This window comes from Muscardinus avellanarius, assembly GCF_963383645.1.
Source record: "Muscardinus avellanarius genome assembly, chromosome: 3".
NCBI classification, from domain to species: Eukaryota; Metazoa; Chordata; class Mammalia; order Rodentia; family Gliridae; genus Muscardinus; species Muscardinus avellanarius.
Window position 1 is genome coordinate 138,798,110 of NC_137788.1, and position 16,840 is coordinate 138,814,949.

Below are 16,840 nucleotides of genomic sequence, written 5' to 3' on the forward strand. Positions count from 1 at the left end.
GAGATCCGCGCTGCGGAAGCAGATGGGGTTTGGTGCCTGTCCTTCTGCCGCAGGGACATCTCTTATCTCCAGCTTGGACATCTCTTATCTCCAGCTTCAGTGTGCCACCATCACTAGTTCACTGAACTCACTTCTGCCCCCAGGTGCCCTGCCCAAGGCCAAACAGCTGGTCCTGTCTCCTTGGAGGGGCTTGTCACTCTGGAATTGAGTTCCCTACTACCCCAGCTCTCTTAAGAAACTAAGGTTACCAGGCATGGTGGCGCAGGCTTGTAATCCCAGTACTTGGAGTATAGCCTTGAGGTAGAAAGCCTCTGGGTTCTACTCCCAGTAACACACACACACACACACACACACACACACACACACACACAAAAAATAAATAAATAAAAAATAGTGCTGGGGATATAGCTCAGAGGTAGAATGCCCCTGGGTTCCATCCTCAGTACTAAAAAAAAAAAAAGCTCAGGAGACCAAAACCCCAAAATCAAAGTATGGTTTCTACCAAATATTTAGAACTTTAGCACCATTGTACAATTGAAAACTCTTAAGTCCAACCATGTTGGGGACCATCTGTATTTCCTGTTATACATAAACTTTGTATTTCCTGCAGCTGCACACCAACACACACACAAATGGGTGCATGTATAACTGATGCGGTCTGAGTCAGCGCTGTGCGGCGTGCCAAAGTCGATCTCTCGGTTTCAGTATCTTACTGTGTGTTTATGGGATGCCATCATAAATCAGTGTGTGGGACTTTCCTGCACCTTTCTTTGCAACTTCCTGTGAATCTGTAATTACTTAAAAATGAGAAATGTAAAATACAGACAGTGGCAGGAAAGGCTGACCTGCAGAAAGGGGAGGTTCGAGTGCAAGGAACGCTGTTACATGGGCAAGGTGAGGGTGGGATAATAGGAGGGCGCCCCATGGGATTGGGAGGCATATCTGGGTTTCTGTGGTTGGTCCTGACTTGGAAGTAGGGACAAAAATTAGGAAAGCTGCCAGTTATTAATCAAGTCCCAGCCATTTGGGGCTGATGGCTACAGAAGCTGTTTTGCTTTCCGGATGCTTACTGGAGACAGCCATCTGGCTTCCTACAAGTCTAACTCAAGGCAGGCTGGCTTGGGAAGGTGGCTGCACGTGGTGGTTCAGCTGTTTTAAAAATCACCCTTTTGTATGTTCCGCCTCCCACATTTCTCTGCTCGGAACCCCCAGGGCTCTCCATTACATGGAGTCCTTACGGTGGCCAGCAAGGCCCCCACCAGGCAGCCCCATTTCCCCCTGGCCTCATCTGCCCACTCCAACACACCGGACTCCGTGCTGCTCTGGAACGTGCCAGGACCTCTCCAAGGCAGGTATGGCCTCCTAACGTCCTGCATGAGCTTTCTTTTAGTGCTTGCTTATTCTAGCTCTCCCAACTAGACTGCACCTTCCACAAGGACGGGGTCTTGGTTGAGTTTGTTCAGTGCTATAGCAATACAACCCAGCATATTGCCTTCCTAGCACAGAGAGAGTGCCCAGTGCATTCTGAATGAACAAATGAATAAGTATATGCACGCAGGCATGTTTAATAACATTGACTGCTTTTTATTGAGTGCTTAGAGTTTACCAGGCAGTGTGTGTGTGTGTGTGTGTGTGTGTGTGTGTGTGTGTGTGTTGCTGGGGATTAGACCCAGGGGCATTCTATCTCTGATCTACACCCTCAGCCCTTTTTATTTTTATTTTGAAACAGGGTCTCACTAAATTGCTGAGGCTGAGTAGGGTGTGGCGGCGCACACCTTTAATCCCAGTACTTGGGAGGCTGAAACAGGAGGATTGAAGGTTCAAGGACAACCTCAGAAACTTAGGAAGACCATGCTTCAAAATAAAAAATAAAACTAGGGGTGTAGCTCAGAGGTAGAGTACCCCTGGGTTCAATCCCTAGCACAAAAACAAAAATCAAACCAAACAAAAACTTGCTGAAGCTGGCCCCTTGAAGCTGAGATTCTCCTATTGTAGCTTCCCAGATACTGGGATTACAGGCATGTGCTGGCCACTCTTATTCTTTACAGCTGTCCTCTGAGTGGTGCTGCCAGAGCCACATGTCTTTTGGTTAAGGTAGTCCTCGAGGAGCATGCCCAAAGCACCCAAGTCTCAAAGACCTAAACAATGGGTTTTTTTGTTATTGTTTTTTTTTTTTTTTTTTTTTTGGTGGTACTGGGGCGGAACCCAGGGGCTTTCTACCTCCAGGCTATACTCCCAGACCTATTTTATATTTCATTTGGAAACAGGGTCTCACTAGTTGCTGAGAGCCTCACTAAGTAGATGAGGCTGGCTTCGAACCTGTGCGATCCTCCTGTCTCAGCCTCTCAAGCGCTGGGGTCACAAGCCTGCACCACCATGACCGACCTAAACAATGTTTAAAACCTGAAAAAAAGTCTTGGCTCCAAAGCACAAAATCTACAGAATAATCCAGATTAATAAATGTTTGATTAAATGTCTATAAAGTATTTATTACTATGTACATGATTAATTCTGTGTCATCTTCTTTAATGATTAAACATAGTATTCATAAGAATATAATTATACTTAAAAATAATTTGTAGATTAGATAATTTTTAACCCCGAACACATCAAGAATACAAATGAAAGGAAGGGCTGAGTGATGTGTGCGTGTATACCTTTACCATCTTGTACTACATTAAGATGTATGACTACAGTGCACCAATAATTTTTTGGCATTGGGGATGGAACCCAGGGGCTTTCTACCTTCGTGCTACACTCCCGGTCCTATTCTTTATTCCTTATTTTGAAACAGAGTCTCACTGAGTTGCAAAGGGCCTCACTGAGTAGCTGAGGCTGGCTGCAAACCACGATCCTCCTGTCTCAGCCTCCTGAATGCTGGGATTACAAATGAAGCCAGGCCTGGTGGTGCACACCTGTAATTCCAGTACTTAGGAGGCTGGGATATGAGGGTTGCAGGTTCAAAGTCAGCCCCAGCAAATTAGTGAGACTCTCAGTAACCTAGTAAGACCCTGTTTCAAAACAAAAAATAAAATAGGGATGAGGGTATAGCATGGAGGTAGGATATCTCTGGTTTCGATCCCCAGTACCAGACACACACATCAAAAAGAATGCAAACGCGCGCTCATGGAGGGATACGAACTAGAGGATCATTACGCTGTGAGTCAACTTCTTCTAGTTATGGAAAACTTGCAAAATCACTTTTTATTAATTTACAAGAATAAGTTATATTTAATGGAGAAATGCTATGCACTATAATGTTTGATAAAACGTGGGGGGGGGACTCCAAAAGTAGTAGCAACTATCTCAGGAAGGTCTTACTGTGGACTTTCATACTTAGCCTCATCTTAAGGACTCAGCCTGCACATCTGTGGCTCCCAGCTCACGCTGGCTCACTTCCCCCGATTTCTCCCAGGAAAACTTCCCTCTTTCCTCCCCCAACCACCCCCCAAGCCCACTTGGGCCGAGGCTCAGCAGGGGTGTGTGGGGGGAGGGAGCGAGCATGTGGCGGTGTCCAGGCAAGGTGACACTCCCTGGAATCCCCTCTTCGTTTTTACTCCTTGGAAGCAACATCTCGAAAGGGAAAACCAGTCATGCATGGACATGGCCGCAAGATGGCGCCACAAGCTCAGGCTGGGCTTCTGTGGATTCCCTCCGTTAACAGGAGACCAAGGCGGCCTTTTCTCCTCCTTGGGGGTGACTTGGCCCCTCCAGGGTGACTTGCAGGTTCTGTCTCGCCGCTTGGCCGGCCAGCAGTTTGGGTGCTCGAAGAATCCAGAAGCCGGAGAGGAGCCACAGGGCCAGTTTCTCTATCCTCAGCTCCGGAGGGAAGCGAGTCCTGTGGCCCCAGAGCACCCAGGGAGCACCTTGGCATCCCCCGCGCACAGCACAGGACCAGCCTCCCTCTGCTGCGGCCTCCCCCTGCCCCCGGGCTCCCACTCCCCCCACCGGCCCCTTCCCCTCCCCTCCTCTCCCCTCTCTCTCTCCTGCCTTAAATCTCCCTCAGCTCATCTAAGAAGACTTCATCTTATTCAACAAGTTAAATTTTAAAAAGAGTTGCTGGTACCCATCATGTGGCAGACACTTGGCCAGGTCTGGGGTCCAATGGCCGCATGTGAGAGTCCCAACCCAGGACAGCAGCTCCTGCAGCGGAGTCAGGCCAAACCCTGGCCTCCCTCCTCTCTCTTCTCCCTATCTCTGTCCTGAGTGGGAGAGGGTTTGGGGCACAGGAATGTGGACAGTGTCATCTCTGCCCTGCTCCATGGCCCCTACCCAGCCCCATAGGGTGGAGTCGGGCTTGGCGGAGCACCTGGAAGCCCCAAGATCATAAGGCCTTTTTTTTTTTTTTTTTTTTTTTTGCTTTTGCAGTACTGGAGATTAAACCCAGGGGCATTCTACCTCTGAGCTACACCCCCAGCCCTGTTTTTTATTCTTTATTTGGAAACAGGTCTCACTAAGTTGCAGAGGGCCTAAGTAGCTGAGGCTGGCCACAAAACTGCGATCCTCTTGTCTCAGTCTCCCAAGTACTGGAATTACAAGTGTGCGCCACCACGCCTGGCTTTGAAACCTCTTTTATTCTAAGTCAATCCCAGCTCCCCATGGCCATACCTTGGAGCCCGGGAGATCTAGTTCAGGCCAGCTCTGCCACCAGTCTCTCTGGGGAGGTTCTCTCTGGACATGCTGGGCCTCACCCTCCCCATCTGTGAAGGGAGCCAGCAGATCAATATTCTTTTCCGCCTCCCTGATCTGCACCCTAAGTTTCTCCTGGACTGTCCCCCACCCCTGCCTTGGGGCCTCACCCAGCATCAGCACCCCCCACCACCAGTCATGAAGACATTGGCCTTTTGGTCATTGCTAAAAGATTTTCCCACCCTGGCCTGACCCCACTTGGTCAGACGAAATCAAGAACCACTCAGGAGGAAGAGCCAGACGTTGACTTCTGCCAGCCTCACCCCCCGCCCATTCCTAAATACACTTCCCCAGGGCCCTGCATCTCTCCCACGTCATAAACTTGGGCTTGGAGTCTGCTTGGAAGGACTGGTCCAGCGTGGTCTGTGTGAGTGACAACTAAGATTTGCTCATGAGCACTTCTTCCCCTTGAAACTTTGACAAAGAATAAACATCCAAAGTCCAGAGGGCGGGGCTGGAACTCCAGAACAGGGTGCCACTCCTTGGCACTGAGAGCCCAGTCCCATCTCCCCTGTCTCTTCCTCCCTCCTCCTCCCTCTCCCATGGGTCTTGTACCACTTCCATCTGACAAATACCCTCTCAGTGTTAGCCAACGCAATGAGACAGGACAGAGCATTTACAAGTGTCAGAAAAGTGGCTGGTTGTGGCAACCCCAAGGACATGGGAGGCCGAGGCAGGAGGACTCGGGTTGAGGCTAGCCTCGGTAACTTAGCAAGGCCTGGACTCAAATTAAGAAGGGCTGGGGATGTAGCTCGGCGGTAGAGCGCCCCTGGCTTCAATCCTCAAAACCACAAAAACAAGTCAAATTACACAATACATATTGATATATTAACTAGAATAATATTATTATCCCAATTATTTGGGAAGAAAATATAAAAAGTGTCTCATCTAGAGCGGAGGGCGTATTTGATACACAGTAATGCTTACCATCTCCTGTCCCCTCCCCACAAACCCGCATTTCTAGGTTCGGTTCCCCACATCAGAGGTGCTGACCTGTCTTCCATCTGCGCCCTGGCGGGACTTTCCCTCTGCAGTGACTTTCCTGTCCTAGGCCCGCCTGCTCAGAGCGCCTGCTCAGACGGACACACCCCCTCTTCACCCTCCCCTTCAGACGGCCCTGGCCCCCACCCCTGTGCACCCGGTCTGCTCAGTCCTCCTGGTCCAGGGTCCCTTGAACCCGGGCCTCCCATATCCCTGGTCTTGCCTCAGTGGAGTGGGGCTGTACACAATGGCTGGCAGCAGGCCTTGCCTTTCCCGGAAGGTGCCCAGAAAAGTTTCATTTTCCCCTAAAAGTTATGATTCTTCTGTGCTTACAAAACCGAGGAGTTCCCGTTTCCTCCAGTGCGATCTCATTTCCCACTGCTGTCCTGCTCCAAGGGGCAGCGCGCCAGCATCCGTGGTGGCGATGGGGGGGGGGGCTTTGGAGCACTCCCGCAGGGTGCAGCCGCCAGGGAGGGCTTCTGCAGGTGCCCAGCAGGGACGGCAGCAGCACAGACACTGGGGACACGGTGGCAGCCGGGGAGCTCAAGCAGGGGCACAGAGGAGCAGCCCCCTGGGTCTCAGGGGTGCATTCTGGTGGTAGGGACTGCAGGGGAGGCTTTGGAACAGACAGCCAAGCAGGGAAATCCTGGGCTGGCACAGGGGAGGCCTCCGGGTGGGCAGCAAGCTGGGGCCCCAAGGCCGCAGCAACAGGGGCCATGCTGGGCTTGAGGGAGGTACCCAGGCCAGGCAGAGGACCTTCGGGAAGGGCAAGGCAGTGTACAGCACGAGCAGGCAGACGATGGGGAAAGGGCCCAGGAGAGGCCTGGTGGAGCTGCTCCCCAAAGCAGAAGCTTTCTTTGGGTAGTTTGGTCTGGGGTTTTCCCCGCAATTCTCTCCAGGAGGCTTCAGTTCTTAGCACTGCAGTGACCAGAGGCCTGGCACCCTGGAGCGGGAAGCACCTGGACCCGGGTCTTTCAAGTGTTCCCTTCTCCTTGGTGGGAGGCAGGGACACGGGGACAGCAGAAGATGACTGTGGCCTGGCTCCTCTGTTGATGTGACTTGAGTCCCTCGCTCTGCCTTCCTTAGTTTGCAGGATCAGCTCGGGCATACCCATGCCCCTCTACCATGGCAAATCTGCACCCTAACTATAAAGAGGACAGAGAACACCCAACCCTTGCTCTCAGACACCCAGAAGGAAGGCCTGAGTCAGCCTCCAGGGCTGGCAGTGGGGACGGCGACCTGGGCGGCGCCTGGCCCACCCACAGACCTAGGTCACTTACCACTCCACACAGGACACACCACATTTATTCATCAGAAGCCTTCGAGCCTCTGATAGTCGCGCAGGACCCACGGGGCTCTCCTGCATGCTGCCCCAGGCCCAGTGCGCCAGGCATGCGGGAGGGAGCCGGTGGCTGGTGGAGGAGCCAGGCACCTGAGGACCAGAGCCCGCAGCAGCAGCCCCGCCCTGCCCTCCCCCACCAGCCGCGGGACTGCAATCAGGACAGGACTGACTGCAGTCAGGACGGTGGGCCCAGCCCACCGCTGCAGAGGCCTCTTCCCTGGGCTACCTTCCCCCTCCTCTCTCACCCGCCCCTCTGGGGTCTGCAGCCTGAGCACCACACCACGGCCACCAGGCTGTCCAGTGTCCTGCCTTTCAAGCCAGGGGTCAGCTGGGCGGGGCAGCCTGGCTCTCCTGACCTCACACCATGTCGCCAGCTCAGGGCTGGCACTTGACTGGGGACAGGAACGAGCGAAGGTATGTCCAGAGTCACTGCAGCTAAGAAGTATAAAGCAGCCTGACTCGGCAGCTCCCAGCCTCCGGCCGCCCAGCCTCTATCCTTGGGCTCCTGGCTGGGCCTGAAACTTCTTGAAGCCTCGCCTTTCTTCAGCGCAGATCAACACCTCTTCCTCCTCCTTCAAGCAGCCCCCGGCTTGGTGCCAGGCTTGAAGCTGGGCCACGATGGTCAGCCAAGACTGCTACTTGAGGGCCCTGAGGACAGCCTCCAGCCTCATGGCCACGGCCAGGTCGCCCTTCACCTTCAGCCGCCCACTCATGTAGGCCCCCAGGGGCCGCAGCTCCCTGTTCAACAGGGCCCGAAGGTCAGCTTCGGCCATCTCCACCACCACGTCGGGGACACCATCAGGCACCCCGTGTCCCACCCTGCCTCGCCCTGTGGGGGGAAGAGAACTGAGCATTAGCTGGGTGTGGGTGTGCACTGTGATCTCAGTACTGGGGGGGCTGAGACAGGGGGATTGCAGGACTGAGAATGGTCTCAGCAAGTAGTGAGACTCTCAGCAAGCTAGTGACACCCTGTGTCAAAATAAAACTAAATAAATCAATAGCCGGGCGTGGTGGCGCACGCTTGGAATCCCAGCATTTGGGAAGCTGAGACAGGAGGATTGCAGCTTGCGGACAGCCTCAGCCACTTAGTGAGGCCCTCTGCAACTTAGTGAGACCCTGTTTCAAAATAAAGAATAAAATAGGGCAGGGGGTGTAGCTCGGAGGTTGAATGTCCCTGGGTTCCATCCCCAGATCCCCCCCCCCACAAAATAAAAATAACTGAATAAAGAAATAAAGAAATAATAGGGCTAGGGATATAGCTTGGAGGTAGTAGCTTGGAGATAGAATGTTCTTAGGTTCAATCCCAGTATCGCACACACAAAAAAAGAGAGAGAAAGAAAGAAAGGAAGAAAGAAAGAAAGAACGAAAAAAAGAAAGGAAAAAAAAGAAAGAAAGAACTGAGCTTTTGGGAGTCTGCAGGTAAGGAGAGGTTGGCACCCACCAGGAGGGGAGTACTGGTTAGGAGCTCAGGGTGCAGGACTGTGGCTCTGTGGCAGACACACGCTTAGCATGCACAAGGCCCTGGTTCCATCCTGAGACATGCACACCCAGCCAGTTCCAGGCTGCACCCAGGTTTGAGTCCTCTGGGCTGTATGACCACCTGGTGTGCAGGGGAGGACAGGGCAGAGCCGCACCTGTAGTGAGGTCCAGGAAGTAGGTGCTCTGGGCACCACTGGGCAGGGTGACATTGAACTGGTAGCAGGCCCCAACCTGGCTGACCAGGGCTTCAGACAGGAAGGGCTGCAAGGCGGCCAGTAGCCCCTCGGCCACGGGCTGCTTTGGGCTGGACCCGGCACCGGCACATGGGGCAGGTGACTCCACTTCGCTCACCACCTCCAGGGTGTCTGCTTGGGGGAGGGAGAGAGAAGGCGGGCGGCGCGTCAAGGTCGGACCACAGGGCCTCTGCCCCCTTTATGGCAGTTTCCTCTTATATCCCCTCGGGATTACGTTCGACCTCCTCCTCTGCCAGGAAACTGCCCCCAAGTTTCCAGCCTAAACCCCCAAATTCTGTTTCTAAGCTATGCCAGCATTGGGTCTAAAACCCTCTTTTCAGTTACTGGGAGGAATGACTGTCACCTCCTCCCCAGAGACTGCAAGGCCACACACACCCACACCCCAGGGCCCCCTCATTGCCAGCCGGTCAGCTCGAGAACCACGTTGGCTAGGAGCAAACAGCCAGCTCTGTTGGACACTACACTGGGGAGCACCGCTGCCCTTCTGCCCGGCTCCTCACCTGGCTCTGGGGGTGGGGCACCTCCTGCCACGGAGGTCAGGCCCCCTCCCAGCAAGTGAAGGGCCAGCTGCTGGAGGGTGCCGTCCAGGCTGGGCCCGGCTGGACTGTCCTGGGGGCCCTGCAGCACAGCCTCCACCGCCAGCTCCACGCGGTCCACCTCCAGCCCCCAGGCCCTGGTCACATCATTGATCTCCAGCTGAAGGACAGGGAGGGGAGAAGTGGAACTCACTCAGTACATCTTTCCGATCATCTTCTGTGGGGGCCGCCATGGCCACACATGGACCTGAGGTACCACACTTGCTCCGAGAGGCACCAGCTTGGGAGAGCAAGCAAAGGCGTAAGGAGAGAATGCAGGTGAGTGTGGCCACCAGTGCTCGCCACCGCATGGGTAGTTATTTCTTTTTCTTTACTTTTTGAGGTACTGGGGATTGAACCCAGAGGCTTTCTTTCTTTTTTTCTTTTTTGAGGGTCTGGGGATGGAACTCAGGGGCATTCGACCTCCAAGCTACACCCCTGCCCTATTTTTTATTCTTTATTTTGAAACCAAGTCTCACTGAGTTGCAGAGGGCCTCACTAAGAAGCTGAGGCTGTCCACGAGCCACGATCCTCTGGTCTCAGCCTCCTGAATGCTGGGATTACAAGCATGTGCCACCACGCCCGGCTGAACCCAGAGGCTTTCTATCTCTGAGCTACACCCCCAGACCAATTCTATTTATTTAGAAATAAATAGGGTCTCACTAGGTTGCTGAGAGCCTCACTAAATTGCTGAGGCTGTCCTCGAACCTGCGATCCTCCTGTCTTAGCCTCTCAAGTACTGGGATTACAAGCATGCGCCACCACACCCGGCTACGGGTACTTATTTCAGCTCCATTTTGTAGCACAAGAGACTGAAGGTGAATTCCAGGGTAGAGAATTGCTCATACACATGAACAAGAGTCAGAAAAAGGACCCACAGTCTTCATGTCCCTTTGTTCTATTCCAAACAATAAAAACAAGTCCACAAAAGTACATGTGCTGGCTGCATTATGAACACAAAATTCCCAGCAGGTGGTTGGACAGGGGCGAGGGGAGGCACTCCTCTCCCTCCCCCACTAACCAGAGGCCAGTGTTACTGCCACAACAGTGAACGGTTAAACCTCAGCAGTCACAGGCAGGGCCCCAAGGATTTCCACCGGGGCACTTCCTTTCTCAGGGACACGTGTGCCCAGAAGGGCTGTGGTCCGGGCCACCTTCTGTCCCTTGATTCAGATCACTGGCTCTTCAAGGTGGTTACTTCTGGGACACAGGGTAAACTCAGGCCTGAAGCAATATGGGTCTGTTCAAAGTGGCCTGGCAGGGAGAGGGGCCCCGGCGCCGGCCGCCTACCAGGAGCTGGTCGCTGATCTTGAGCTTCTCCACCTGGATCTCCTGCAGCGGCCTCCGGAGCAGGGCCTTGGTCATGGCGTTCTGGGCTGTCATGCGTGTGGCCGTGTTCAGGTCCTTCACAGTCATCACCGACAGCACCGGGTCCCAGATGCGGAACTGGACGTCCGCCCCCACGGACAGCACAGCCCCATCCTTAGAGGCCAGCTGTGGGGGAGGCCGAGAGAGAGGACACTCGAGGGCCCAGGCTATGGGAGGTCCGGCTCACTGGGACCACTCAGCTTGAGCCGCTGCCTGGGGTTAGCTCCTCAGAGGCACAATGGTGTCCCCAAGCACCTGGGGTCAGGTCTATAGAACAAGGATGCCCTCCTGGCCTCTAGCCTCGACCTCCCTGCCCCTACCCCTACCCCACACAGGGCTACTTACAGGCCAAGGGCTTGGCACCCCATCCCACCTTTGTGCAGCTGAGAGGCCCCTCACCTTGCAAGGAGGGACATTGAAGGCTCGAGTCCTCAGATCCACCCTCTGAAAGGAGTCGATGAAGGGCAGGAGCAGAACCATGCCAGGCCCCTGGGGGGTGCGGATCCGGCCCAGTCGGAACACGATCATCCGCTCGTAGGTGGGCACGATCTGTCCGTGATGGCAAAGGGAAGGGCTGGCCATGGCTGCCTCGGCTGGCTGACGACATCGCCCCAGGTCCCCTTTGCCTGGGTCGGTTTTCAGATGAGAAGCCACGGCTCAGGGACGTTAAGCTCAGAGAGTGCTCAGCCACTAAGCGGCACGGGCACTATGTGAGCTCCAAGCACCGTGCCTACTGCCTTGATACAAGAGATGCATGTTGCCTCTGAGGTCTACAGCCAGACATGACTCATACTAGGAAACTGTCCACCCTTGGATTCCTTGGAGTGAAGGCTCCAATGCTCTCACAGCACTCTGAACACAGGGCTTTGCCTACTTTAGTTCCCTGGAGCCCTTAAAGAAACAGTTATGTTCAAATGGAGAAATAAAGGCCCAGAGAGGCAAAGGGACTTGTCCAAGGTCACACGGCATTTGCTTCAGTGGCGCTTTAGAACCAGGATCTAGACTCATGTAAGGACTCCCCTTCAGACCATGAGAACCTAGAGGCTTCTAGAGGGGCTGCTGCCCTGGCCACACAGGGGAGGCCAGCCCGGGCGTCGACCTTCACTGCTGCTCAGCCTTTTCCCACCTGACCCTCTCCTTTTTGAAAGTGGGGTCCAAGTCCTTGTGACAAATTACCTCCTGGGCCAAGCTGAGGTACCGCCCCCCCCCCCAGTACTGGGGATGGAATCCAGGGGCATTCTACCTCTGAGCTACACCCCCAACCCTATTTTTCATTATTTTTAAACAGGGTCTCACTGAGCTACAGAGGGCCTAAGAAGCTGAGGCTGGCCACGAACTACAATAACTCCTCCTGTCTCAGCCTCCCAAATGCTGGAATTACAAGTGTGCACCACCACACCTGGCTTTGAGGGTTTTATTTCTAATTTGGCCTAACCCAAGGGGAGGATGATGTGGCAAACATATGTGTCCAAGCCAGGCAAGATGGCGCACACTTATAATCTCAGAGCTTGGGAGGCTGAGATAGGAGAATTGCAAGTTCACAGCCAGTCTCAGCTACTTAGTGAGGCCCTCTGCAACTCAGTGATCCCCTATTTCAAAATAAAGAATAAAAAATAGGGCTGGGGGTGTAGCTCGGAGGTAGAATGCCCCTGAGTTCCATTCCCAGAACCACACACACACACACACACAATGTGTCCAGATCCCTCCTTAGTGGCTCCCAGGATGACTTCAGACAGGTCTGGGTCTCAGTTTCCTCACCTCAAAGATGGGAAGGAACACTCTTGCCCATTTAATAAGGATGTGATAATGTTTAACGGCAGGCAAAAGAATATAGGGGATTCATCCATCATGCCAAAGCCTTCAATGCTGTCCACCAGCCAGCGTTACCTTCAAGGCAAACCAGCCAGAAATGGGGAACGTGATCAGTAGCAGCAGGAACCCCAGGAAACTGATGAGACCATGGCAGAGGCAGGAAGGCCAGCTCTGGGGCGCATCTGCAGGCAGAGAGCAGAGGCGGTCAGGAACACCAGTGGGGCCTGGCAGGCCAGCTCCAAGTTCATTGGGCTTGGTCAAGTGCGCCCTTCTCCCACCCTCCCCTTGGGCTCCTTCCGCCTCATGGCTCTCAATGTGGTTCTTTGCCTACTGCCCCGTATCTTTGGGCAGGTGCTTATTGGGAACCGTTCTTTCCACCTATAATTCAAAACTAATGTGTGCCAGTTACAACAGCAACCCTCACAAGGTCTCCTCTCTGCCTCTCTGCTAGGCAACAGCCACTGAATCTGAGAATCCACGTTATGCTCTTCTCACTGGACTGTGCGGGGGGTCAGTCATTTGTCTACTTGTTGACAACCCAGGCCTGGCATGGTGCCAAGAGTACCTGGGCATCAGTAAACTCCTGCTGGCTTGCACTGAATGCGGCTGGCCTACACATTCCTCCTCTCCATGGTTCTGCAGTCACAAAACAACTGTTTGCAAACAGCTGCAGAAGTGTGATTTTAAGGAGTCTACCTAATCCTAAAGAGACAAATATAGGAGCCTGAGATGGGGCTAGGATTTTCTTTACTAGACCTTACCCCATTTGAATGCCCTAAGGATCATTTTTAAAAATGCATATTTCAATTCAAGACACTAGGGGTGGGTGGAGTTGGGAATGAAGCATGCCCAAACCACAGAGAGCAGAGGAGCCCAGCATGAGAGCCATGCAGAGACAGGCCCGGTGTATGGGTTGAACTTATTTTCTGCTCTCCTTCCAGTCCGGGACAGGAAGCCGGCAGGAGCCTCTTTCATCCTTCAGCAAGCCTGTGCCTGCTGGGCTTTCCAAGCCCTGGGTACCAGCGCCCCACTTCCCACCCGGTTCTGACTCACTGAGGCCTCTGCAGGAAAGGAATCGTCCAAAGTCCAGCTGAAAGGTATAGCATCCAGCCTGTGGACCAAAGGAGCCACAGAGGGCTTTGGAACATGTCGGGGGCAGGGCAGACAATGGATGGCTGAAGGCCTGCCCTTTTGTTCTGTAAAGCCTTACCAGCAAACAGGAAGGTGCCTGGCCCTGAGCTTCTATTCTTAGGGTGGATATTCTTCCATTTTCTAAGGGCAAGTGCCCTTAGGGTGCTGGTAATCTGCCTAGATCTGTTTCTTTCTATGCAAAATGGGAACCTGAAACCTCTGCCCTGATAAAAGCAGAGGAGACATGCAGTGGGGTGAAGTTGGGGAAGATGGGAGCTCTGCCGACTCTGAGGCTACAGCCCCGCGCCCTGGGGAAGGCAAGTGTGCTGAGCCTCGCGGGGCCTGGCCCAGCCCCTCTCCACAGAGCACAGCGCATCCCCTTCTCGGTCCTTTCTCTTAGGGTGGGAGGCCGCCAGGCCGGCCGGCTCCTTAGAGACAGAGTTAGGGCACGGGGGTACCGGCCAGTCCCCTCCCGGGCTCCGCCGTGCTGGGCAGCCACTCACCGGCCCCCGGCCCCACGCCGCCCCGCTCCGGGGACAAGCAGCCCTTCTGCGAGCCTAGAAAGCCGAAGCTCGACTGCTGGAAGCGGTCAAAATCCCCCAAGGGCAGCGCCCGGTACCCGGACCTGCTGAGCATGGCTGTCAACCGGGACACGCCCCGCGCCAGTCCAGCGCGCCCAGCCCGGCGCGCCCCGCCCCGGCCGCCGCTTCCGGCTCTACCTGCGTCGCCACGGGCGGCGGCGGGGCGGGCGAGCAGGACGCAGGCCGGGTCGCGCTCGCCGTGCACAGCGCCCCCTGCGCCCGGAGGACTGAAGTGCGGCCACAGGGCAAGGGGTACCTCTGCGGGGTCAACATCGCATCCTCCGGGCTTCACCCGAACCTAGAAAAGGAGGAGGGGAAGTTGGACTTCATAAGAGGGTTTTCAGGAGCCAAGTCATTCCCAGAGTCGAGAAATGATGTTATCTTTTTTTTTAGCATTCCTCCACATTTACGGATTGGAGACTTTATCTAGACTTAGGACTTCTCCAGGGCACAGTCAGAAAATAATTCTTTGTGTCCCCACATCCCAGTAAGCAAGGCCTGTCACAAAGCAGATCCGAGTACTTATTTGTTGAATGATGGTGTAGCTGGGTCGCTGTGGACAAAGCGTAAGAGAAGACCTGAACTTGGGCACAAAAAGACATTCCGCGTGCAGACCTCGAAGAGATTAGCAGAATAAGGAAGGAGGGGCCGGCACAGACCTGGAAGAGCATCACAGGTACCTCGCACAACTTGCCTCTCCCTGGCTTTAGAAACCCCATATCCAAGTAACACATTTACTCGGAGAATTGTGCCGGAGCCAGCTGTCAAAAGTCCGGGTTCTGAAGAGAGGAGTGAGGATGAAAAGAATTTTATTCAATGAATTTTATTCATAGAAATACTTAGTTCTTTCATGGAAGGATCGCCAGTACACTCCCGGGTCGATATCTCTACTGACGGATCCCGGTTTTATCGCTCTCATCCTATTAATACCGCTCCCGGTCAACCAACCCTCGTGACGTCACCACCTATGTGCGTAACAGTCAAACCAATCAACCCTGTGCCGTCACCACCTGTGTGCTTAGTGATCAAACCAATCAATTCCACCTGAGCTGCTCTCAGACCTTGAACTTTCCATGACCCCAAACCTTATTGGCTCTGGGCAAAGGACAGTCAGAAGTATTCTTAAAGGGGAAAACCTTAACGGCTCCCCCACAGAATTGTTAACTTCCAACAGTGTTAGGCCCTGTTCCAAAGCAAGCAAAGAAACTAGTAAAGTTTCCCCAGTTCTGTGGAAATATTCACAGGCCCCTCATCATGTCACCCCCCTCCCAGTATCCTCACTCACATGACAGCCCCCTTTCAGGGTGCTTTGCAGATGGCTGCCCAATGCGGTTGGCTTTTCCTACAGATTGGTGACATGGTTCAAAAGGGCTGGAGAAACTGACGAAGCCTGAGGTCAGGGCACACTCCAGAGGCCTCTCACAGTCCCTGCAGTGTTGGGCCTCCCTTCGGCCCCTGTCCCACAGATTCACCTCCAACTCTAAGTGTTACAAGAGCAGGGCTCTGCTGCCACCCTTCTGGTCTGTTCAGGTTAGAACCGAGCACAGCACTGTACACACAGCGCGGTAGTTCAGGTGGGGTGAAGTTTGAAGCCGCGGGCGCTGGCCCAGGGAAGCCTGGAGTGGGTGCTTTTCCCCTCACCCGCTGGGGCTCTGGCCTGTTTTACATTGGCCAACACCTAACTTGCTGTTTCCTCACCTTCTTCCTACCTGCCAGCTCTCCCGTCGCCTCTCTGTCCCCCAGCCCCGAGGGTACAGGAGCCTTCCCAACTGCCTCTCAGGAGACATCGGTTCCCTCATCTCCAGTGTCCTCCCAGGGTCTGCCTCGGGTCCTCTGCATCCCACAGCAGCCCTCGTAGACCGGTCCACCTGTCCCTAGAGGCTGTCCGAACACGCACAGGGTCGTGAGGTTCTCTAATTCCAAACCCTTCACCAGCTCGCTATCACCTACACCCAAAGTGGTCCATTTCCTGGGCTACCATCTCACCTCTGCGCATAGTCCCTTCTGGAATCTGAAATGGCCCAAATTACTTTCCAAGCAGGCTGTCCTGTTTCAAACCTCCAAGCCGTTTGCATGGATATCGTCTCCGTTTAAAGCATCCTCAACCCCCATCCCGCGCCCCAATGCCTGTATCCCTGGTGAGCTCGCACCGCCCCCTCAAGTCCCAGCCTGCGGGGTCTGCGTTCCAGCCAGCCCGTGTAGTGCGCGCCAGTCTTGGTCTGGGGGGTGGCCCTTCTACTAGAGCTGGGGTTCTCTGAAAGCAGGCCCGGCGTGCATTTTTATCTGTGTGTCCCGGGAACCAGCTGGGGGGGGGGTCACAAAACTGTGCCCGGGGACGCTGAAAGAAGGGCGCAAAGCCATTTGAATAGGGGTGAAGCCAACTAGGTCAGCTCAGCCCGTCCCACTACCAATGGTCAGCGGCTCTCCAGCATCTACCGCCTCCGGATTCTGGGCGTGTCTTCAAAACCCCCGCCCCCGCCCCGCCTCACTTCCTCCCGGGAGGCGGGCCCTCGGTGGGCGCCTTCCCTTTAGACAGCTCTGGAGACCGCCTTCCTGCTGGCGTCACGAATTGGGTTTTTCCTCTCGCCCTCCAACGTCCAAACCCAGAATCGAAACTGCGCTGGCTCC

The 16,840-nt window shown here is 54.4% G+C and overlaps 1 protein-coding gene across 5 annotated transcripts; it reads right to left on the bottom strand.

Annotated features, from left to right (window-relative positions):
- Window positions 1-7,647: 7,647 nt before the first annotated feature.
- Window positions 7,648-14,267, bottom strand: STOML1 (stomatin like 1; the record flags this gene model as incomplete). Of its 5 annotated transcripts, none has more annotated exons than XM_080690847.1 (7): window positions 7,648-7,841; window positions 8,647-8,856; window positions 9,246-9,441; window positions 10,611-10,814; window positions 11,088-11,237; window positions 12,576-12,682; window positions 14,135-14,267. In XM_080690847.1, 7 exons carry the CDS (start codon window positions 14,265-14,267, stop codon window positions 7,648-7,650), a joined length of 1,194 nt encoding a protein of 397 aa, XP_080546973.1. The 5 variants fall into 5 exon arrangements, with proteins under 5 accessions (XP_080546973.1, XP_080546972.1, XP_080546975.1 ...); XM_080690846.1 differs by having other exon boundaries at window positions 8,647-8,859; XM_080690849.1 differs by lacking the exon at window positions 11,088-11,237.
- Between the last annotated feature and the right edge of the window lie 2,573 nt (window positions 14,268-16,840).